This window comes from Otolemur garnettii, unplaced genomic scaffold (genome assembly GCF_000181295.1).
Source record: "Otolemur garnettii isolate 467f Iridium unplaced genomic scaffold, OtoGar3 scaffold00018, whole genome shotgun sequence".
Lineage (NCBI taxonomy): Eukaryota > Metazoa > Chordata > Mammalia > Primates > Galagidae > Otolemur > Otolemur garnettii.
Window position 1 is genome coordinate 1,523,415 of NW_003852413.1, and position 8,617 is coordinate 1,532,031.

Below are 8,617 nucleotides of genomic sequence, written 5' to 3' on the forward strand. Positions count from 1 at the left end.
CTCGCTGCCGCCGGCTCTTGCTCCGTGTTCTCCTGCCGTTTTGCTGGTCCGCCGGTAAGTTACCCGCGGCATTCTTCACCCAACTCTCGGTTCCGACACGAGCGAAACGCCACGGCCCGCCGCTCCCGGATCCCGGAGGCCTGCTTCTTGCCCTGAGAGGCCCGGTTTCGATGCGCCTGGGAACAAAGGACGGGCCCGGCGGGTTGGGCCTGGGCCTGGGCCTGGCGCCGGGCGCCCGGGGTGGGGAGTGCCCGGCGCCGTGGCACGGGGTGGGGGGCGTTACGTGAAAGGTTCAGTGGTCGTTCTGAGCGGTTACCCGTATAAGGGGTGGTGGCCTCTCGAGGCCGGGTAAAGGGTATTCCCTATTGAGGGGCGAGCGTCGGAGTTCATCTGAGTGATTTTTCTTATAGATCACAATGGAAGAGGAAATCGCTGCGCTGGTTATTGATAATGGTTCCGGCATGTGCAAAGCTGGCTTTGCAGGGGATGACGCCCCCCGAGCCGTGTTCCCCTCCATCGTCGGGCGCCCCCGACACCAGGTGAGTAGAGGACATCTCCGTGCCCCTGGGTCCTTGGGTCCCAACGCGGTCCGGTCCTTGAGTGGACGTTGACCCTGGTGGCCTTTTTTCACAGGGCGTGATGGTGGGCATGGGCCAGAAGGACTCATATGTGGGCGACGAGGCCCAGAGCAAGCGTGGCATCCTGACCCTTAAGTACCCCATTGAGCACGGTATTGTCACCAACTGGGACGACATGGAGAAAATTTGGCACCACACTTTCTATAACGAACTGCGTGTGGCCCCTGAGGAGCACCCAGTGCTGCTGACGGAGGCCCCACTGAACCCTAAGGCCAACAGAGAAAAGATGACCCAGGTGAGGCTGAGCTGGTCTGTGACACACCCTGGCATTTCACAAGTCATTTTCTATTCCGCTTTATTTTCTGAAATTTCAAGTGTTTCTTTCACTGTTTCCAGGGTTCTGTTCTTCTCCTGGCATTTCCTTCCTGAAGCTTCCAGGTTTCTCATTTGGTTTCTGCCTGCGTTCTTTTCTTTTCTCCACACATCACGTTGTGGCATGCCAGCATGTTGTGAGTGTGGGCGTGGGGTGGCTGTGGGCTTCTGCCTCTGACTGAGCCTCCCTTCTTCCCAGATCATGTTTGAGACCTTCAACACCCCGGCCATGTATGTGGCCATCCAGGCTGTACTGTCGCTCTACGCCTCTGGGCGAACCACCGGCATCGTCATGGACTCTGGAGACGGGGTCACCCACACGGTGCCCATCTACGAGGGGTACGCCCTCCCCCATGCCATCCTGCGTCTGGACCTGGCTGGCCGGGACCTGACTGACTACCTCATGAAGATCCTCACGGAGCGTGGTTACAGCTTCACCACCACAGCCGAGCGCGAGATCGTGCGGGACATCAAGGAGAAGCTGTGCTATGTCGCTTTGGACTTCGAGCAGGAGATGGCCACTGCTGCGTCGTCTTCCTCCTTGGAGAAGAGTTATGAGCTTCCCGACGGTCAGGTGATCACTATTGGCAACGAGCGGTTCCGGTGTCCAGAGGCGCTCTTTCAGCCCTCCTTCCTGGGTAGGTGTCTAGAGAGACCATGCCAGTAAAGGGAAGACCAGAGTGACTCGAGACCGCTAAGGGAGGGCTTTGTTCCCTAGGTATGGAATCCTGCGGCATCCATGAGACGACCTTCAACTCCATCATGAAGTGTGACGTAGACATCCGCAAGGACCTGTACGCCAACACAGTGTTGTCTGGTGGCACCACCATGTACCCCGGCATCGCTGACAGGATGCAGAAGGAGATCACCGCCCTGGCACCCAGCACCATGAAGATCAAGGTGAGTTGCTTGGGCAGACTTCTGTCTGGTGGAGGGAGTCCCAGCCAGACAGGCAGTGTGAACTGAAGGAGGTGTGATTTGTCTTTGCAGATCATCGCGCCCCCTGAGCGCAAGTACTCTGTGTGGATCGGTGGCTCTATCCTGGCCTCTCTGTCCACCTTCCAGCAGATGTGGATCAGTAAGCAGGAATACGACGAGTCTGGGCCCTCCATCGTCCACCGCAAATGCTTCTAAACGGACTGCAAGCAGACGTATAGCGCCTGCTGCACAAGTTGGTTCAGAAGTACAGATCTGCTCCAGTGAATGCACACCTCACGCTGGCCTCACGAAACTGGAATACGCCTTTGAAAAGAAATTGTCCTTGAAGCTTGTATCTGGTATCAGCACTGGATTGTAGAACTTGTTGCTGATTTTGACCTTGTATTCAAGTTTACTGTTTCCTTGATATGTTTAATGCCCTGTACGTGTCTTTGATTTAAACCCCTGAGACCTGTGGCTCAGTCACCTCTGGCTGAGGTGAGAGAACGTTCTTTTGGAAGAGAAATCTGTGGCTTGGTGAATATGTGTGGCCATGAGCCTCTTGATCTGTGCAGGGTATTAATGCAGAGCTGACCATTCCAGGATCTCCAGGGGCTGGCAAGATTCTTGACTACTTGTCACTTCTGTCTTGCCAGTCTAGCAGGGTTGGAAAAGTCCAAGCCTTTAGGACCCAGTTTCCTTTCTTACCTGATGTTTTCCTGTTGGAATACCATGGGTGATTACTTGGCTTGAGTTGGAAGCAGTTTGCATTTACACCTGTAAATTTATTCATTCTTTTAATTTATGTAAGGTTTTTGTACGCAATTCTCAATTCTTTAAGAGATGACAAATTTTGGTTTTCTACTGTTAATGTGAAAACATTAGGCCCCAGCAACACGGTCATTGTGTAAGAAAATAAAGTGCTGCAGTAAACTGGCTGGCGCCTATTTTGGGGGCGTGGCAGTGTGGGTGGGATAGAAAGGCCTGGAAGAGGCAAGTGTTCTGTGGTTGGTGCTGCTCAGCTTTGTTTCAGGGATTGTGGAACAACTGTCTTAAAATACCAGACAAATAGTTGGTTTTCTCCAAACCAACCTGATGAGCCAGGAGAAGCTGGCAGTTTGTGAATTTGCCAAGGGCTCATGAGTGGTATGCTAGCTGACAAAGCCGCCTGTTACCTACCAGGGCTGCAGACCAGAAAGACATGTTCAGAAGCAATGGGACAATTTTCTGAAGGCTAGCTGCCAAAAAGCCATGGGGAGCTGCATGTGGAAATGGAGGTTGCTTTTAGACCAGGTGATAAAGAATATGGCAGTCAGTGAATGGATTGATTAGTAGGAGCTCTGTAGAGTCTGGGTGTGCCACCTGGCATCAGCCTGGTCTGGTTTATAGTGCCCTTTAAGACAACTTGGTGCCTGGGTCAGGGAAGCAAGAGTGGCTGAGTAGATCCTGTCCTGCCACTTTCCACGTTTCAAACTTGATTCTGTGGGGTTTGGGTCAAGATTATTAAGATTTGGAGGGATTTAGGGAAGGTTTTATATTAAGGTGGGTTGCAGGGTTAGAAGCTGCTCACTCAAGCAAGGGAGGCTGGTCAGGCTAGTATGGACAGTCTGAGCAGGAAAACCACCTCTGTCAGGCAGCGACCCTGGGATAGCCTGTGAACAACGCAGAAATGTTTGCCACACAGCTTTCCATTTCAGTCAGGACTAGAAAAATTTGGATCCAGGGGCTGGCACAGGAGCACTGGGAGAAGAAAGGTGACTTGGCCCCTGGCACTGGGGCCAGGGGATAAGTCCCTCAGCAGTGTCACATGTTAGCCCCTTCTCCGTTCCGTGCTGGGGCAAGGTTTCTGCAGTATATAGATCACACTGGCCTTTTCTGTGGTGTTTTGGGGACAACAAGCAGATGAAGGTTACTGGGGCAGGCCTGCTAGGTAGCATTTACCTCAACCAAAAGAGGCTTTATAGTCTTAGGGAGACTGGGTGCCAGGACACCTTCCTCCCAGCCCTTTGAAACCTTCATCTAATGTAGCAAGTGCTGCCTTTGTCAGCAGCATCAACCCTGTAGCTCTGAGTTGCAAGCTTCAAAATGCTAAGCATAGAGACAGGAGGTGGAGCTTCAGGGGAAAAAAAAGAGGGTGCCACCGTGACTTTTTTTTTCTTTTGAGACAGAATCTCACTCTTACCCCACTCTGAGTAGAGTTCCCTGTTGTCATACCTCACAACCTAAAACTCTTGGGCTCAAGCCATCCTCCTGCCTCAGCCTCCTGAGTAGCCGGTGCTATAGGCACCTGTCACAACTGCCTAGTTTTTCTAGGTGCTTTTAGTAGAGCTCAAGTAACCCACCCTCCTAGAGTGCTGGGATTACAGGTGTGAGCCACCTTGCCTGGCCTCAGCAGGACTTGTAAAACTAAACCTTAAAGAAAGATATGAATAGTTTTTGCTTACTACTACTACTACAAAAAAAAAAAGTTAACAGGTACCTGGAAAGAAGTATCCTTAAAGTCTAAAACAAGGGGGCCAGATGCGGTGGCTCATGCCTCTAATCTCAGCACTTTGGGAGGCTGAGGTGGGTTGCCTGAGCTTACAGGTTCAAGACCAGCCTGAGCAAAAGGGAGACCCTGTCTAAAAAATCGGGCGTTGTGGCGACGCCTGTAGTCCCAGTTACTTGGGAGGCTGAGGCAAGAAAATCACTTGAGCCCAAGAGCTTTGAGGTTGCTGTGAGTTGTGACACCAGCGCACTCTACCCAGGGTGACAAAGTGAGATTCTGTATTAAAAAAAAAAAAAGCTCAGCACCTGTAGTTCAAATGGTTAAGGCGCCAGCCACATACACCAGAGCTGGCAGGTTCGAATCCATTCCGGGCCTGCCAAACAACAACGACAACTGCAACTAAAAATATAGTTAGGTGTTGTGGCAGTGCCTAAAGTCCCAGCTACTTGGGAGGCTGAGGCAAGAGAATCACTTAAGCCCAGAAGTTGGAGGTTGCTGTGAGCTGTGGCAGCACAGCACTCTACCCAGGGTGACAGCTTGAGGCTCTGTCTCAAAAAACAAGAAGTCTAACACAAGGGAGTTTAAAATTGCAAGTCAACAAAAAGGAAATTCTACAGATAAGTGAGAAAAGCATTTCAATTGGCAACAGACTGAAAGGCAAACAAAATAATGAGATGCTCAGTTAACACCAGGGATTACAAATGCAAATTAAGACGCATTAGACACCAGTTTATAAAACTGGGCAGAAATCAGGAGACAGATAATTTCAACAGTTGTCAACAGCGTGGGGAAGAGGGGCTTTGCTCACTGCAGCCATTCCCCTGCGTGTGCTGGCTCCAGGGAAATGCAGATGGTGAAGATATCCTAGTTCCCCAGCCCCACTGTGAGCAGACACCCTGAAAACCGGCTCAGGATGGGCGTGCACAGGATACTGTGAAAGTGATGGGTGTGCACCCCTGTGTAGGACTTGGAGCGAGATCGGGTCGCCCCTTTAGCATGACTGGACCTCAACAACACTATTGAGTGAAAAGGCAGAGGGGCTCCATTCATATAAACAAAAACATGGGGAGGCGCCTGTGGCTCAAGGAGCAGGACACCAGCCCCATATACCTGAGGTGGTGGGTTCAAACCTGGCCCAGCCAAAAAAAATCTCCCCAAAAAACAAACAAACAAAAAAAAATCTAAAAAACAAAAACATGCAAAAACTTACGCCTCAACAAAAAGACAACTCAATTTAAAAATGAGCAGAGCCAGGAATGGATTAACAAGCTGTGGTATATGTACACCATGGAATATTCTTCAGCCATTAAAAAAAAATGGAGACTTTACAGCCTTTGTATTAACCTAGATGGAAGTGGAACACATTATTCTTAGTAAAGCATCACAAGAATGGAGAAGCATGAATCCTATGTACTCAATTTTGATATGAGGACAATTAATGACACTTAATGTCACGGTGGGGGTGGGGGAAGGGGAGGGCAGAGAGAGAAAGAAGGAGGGAGGAGGGTGGGGTCTTGGTGTGTGCCACACCTTTTAGGGGCAAGACATGTTTGTAAGAGGGACTTTACCTAACAAATGCAATCAATGTAACCCGGTTTCTTGTACCCTCAATGACTCCCCAACCATAAAAAATTAAATAAAAAATAAATAAAAATGGGCAGAGAACTTCTTTTTTTTTTTTCTTTGAGACAGAGTCTCTGTCACCCTTGGCAGAGTGCCGTGGTGTCACAGCAGATGTTGTTGCAGTTGTCATTGTTGTTTAGCTGGCCTGGGCTGGGATCTAAACCACCAGCCTCAGTGTATGTGGCTGTCGCCATGACCACTGTGCTAGGGGCGCTGAGCCTGGGCAGAGAACTTAAAGAGACATTTTCCCCAAAGCAGATGTACAAATGGTCAACAAGGAGATAAAAGAGTCTCAACATGACTGATCATTAGGAAAATGCAAATCAAAACCACAGTGATGGCCATAAAAAAAGACAAAAAATGGAAAATGACATGTGCCCATGAGGATGAGGAGCAGTGGGGACCCACAATGCTGCTGGTGCAGACGTCATATGGTGCAGTTGCATGGAAAACAATTCGGCACTTCCTTAACCGAACACAATTTCCACAGGATTCAGAATTCCCCTCTCAGGTATATGTCCCCAAGTTGAAAATAGTTATCCAAACAAGTACTTGTAAATAAAGGTTCACAGCAAGACTATTTTCAACAGCCACAAGGTGGAAGCAACTCAAGTGTCCATCAGTTGAGGAACGGACAGACAAGATGTGGCACGTCCCATGCAGCAGAATATTAAGCAGCCAGAAAAAGGAATAAAGCTCCGAAATTTGCTTCCCACAGCAGAACTCGAAAACATGTTCAGCAAAAGACAAGGCACATTCTGTACAAATCCAGTTATATCAAATGTCCAGAACATGCCAGTCCTGAGGAACAGAAAATAGATTAGGGGCTAGAGGGATGAGGGAGTGAGGAATCAGTGTTTAACACGTAGAGTTTCTGTTTGTGATGATGAAGTTCTGGAACTGGGTAGTGTGGAGGGGTTGTTTCCCACTGTGACTATACTTAATACCACAGAACTGTACACTTTATCTTTTTTTTTTTTATTTATATATTTTTCTTTTTTCTTTTTGAAACAGAGCCTCATGCTATCCCCCTGGGTAGAGTGCTGTGGCATCACAGCTCACAGCAACCTCCAACTCCTGGGCTCGAGCAAGTCTCCTGCCTCTGCCTCCCAAGTAGCTGGGACCACAGGCGCCCGCCACAACGCCCGGCTACTTTTTGGTTGCAGCCATCATTGTTGTTTTGGCGGGCCCGGGCTGGATTCGAACCCGCCACCTTAGGTGTATGTGGCTGGTGCCTTAGCCACTTGAGCCACAGGCGCCAAGCCTTTTTTATTTTTTTTTTTGAGACAGAGTCTCACTATATTGCCCTCAGTCGAGTGCCATGGCGTCACAGCTCACAGCAACCTCAAACTCCTGGGTTCAAGCTATTCTCTTGACTCAGCCTCCCAAGTAGCTGGGACTACAGGTGCCCACCACAATGCCTAGCTATTTTTTGTTGCAATTGTCATTGTTGTTTAGCTGGCCTGGGCCAGGTTCAAACCCGCCAGTCCCCCAGTGTATTTGGTCGGCACCCTAACCACTGAGATATGGGCATTGAGCCTGAACTGTACACTTTAAAATGGTTAAAATTATGAAGTTTATGTTATACATTTTTGAGGGGTGGGGGAGACATAAGCTTGCTCTGTCACCAGAGTCCAGTGGCTTCATCATAGCTCACTACAACCTCAAACATTTCCCAAACTCCAGCAATCCTCAAACTCTTGGGCTTGAAGTGATTCTCTTGCTTCAGCCTCCCAACTAGCTGGGACTACAGGCCCCTGCCACAATGTCTGGCTATTTTTAAGCCAGGTCTCACTCTGGCTCAGGCTGGTCTCGAACCTGTGAACTCAGGCAATCTGCCCACCTCGGCCTGTTCCAGGTTGTTTGTTGAAGACAGCTTGCCATATTGAGAGTTCCACCATTCTTGGTGTTGCAGACGGCATCCTTGCTGTGTAGTCTGACACATTCCCCGACCCCTGGTATTTCTTGTAAACCCACAGTTAGACATAACCTAAAATGGCTAAACATTTTTTTTTTTAAGAGGATGAGTCTCACTTTGTTGCCCTTAGTGCCATGGCGTCACAGCACATAGCAATCTCCAGCTCTTGGGCTTAGGTGATTCTCTTGCCTCAGCCTCCCAGGTATCTGGGACTACAGGCACCCACCACAATGCCCGGCTACTTTTTGCTGTAGTTTGGCTAGGGCCAGGTTCAAACCCACCACCCTCGGTATATGGCGCCTGCGCCCTACCCACTGAACCACAGGCACTGCCCTAAATAGCTAAACTTTTAATCTGCATCAGATTTTCTTTTTGTCCAGCTTCATGAAGAGGCACAGAGAATCTGGCTAAATATGTGTTTGTGATGTTGGTAGCTAGTGACCATCCTGCCTAGACCTGCCGCTGCATTGTACCCCTAGAAGGCTCCCTCCCCCAGGGCCAACCAGCAGGCTTAGTGGTGGAAGGTGGAGAATGTTCTCCAAGTGGAGCAGTAGCTCTGAGACTGCCCAGTTGCCACTCCTCTAGTCCCAGGCCAATTTCCCCAGCAAGAAGCAGACACTGTTTTTTTTTGTTTTTTTTTGAGACGGAGCCTCAAGCTGTCCCCCTGGGTGGAGTGCCATGGCATCACGCTCACAGCAACCTCCAACTCCTGGGCTCAAG

The 8,617-nt window shown here is 49.6% G+C and overlaps 1 protein-coding gene across 1 annotated transcript; it reads left to right on the top strand.

The window, feature by feature from the left end:
- The first annotated feature begins 6 nt into the window (after positions 1 to 6).
- On the top strand, positions 7 to 2,801 carry ACTG1 (actin gamma 1). Its single transcript, XM_003786065.3, has 6 exons — positions 7 to 54; positions 411 to 539; positions 634 to 873; positions 1,150 to 1,588; positions 1,669 to 1,850; positions 1,941 to 2,801. Exons 2-6 carry the CDS (start codon positions 417 to 419, stop codon positions 2,082 to 2,084), a joined length of 1,128 nt encoding a protein of 375 aa, XP_003786113.1. The 5' UTR covers positions 7 to 54; positions 411 to 416; the 3' UTR covers positions 2,085 to 2,801.
- Positions 2,802 to 8,617: the final 5,816 nt, after the last annotated feature.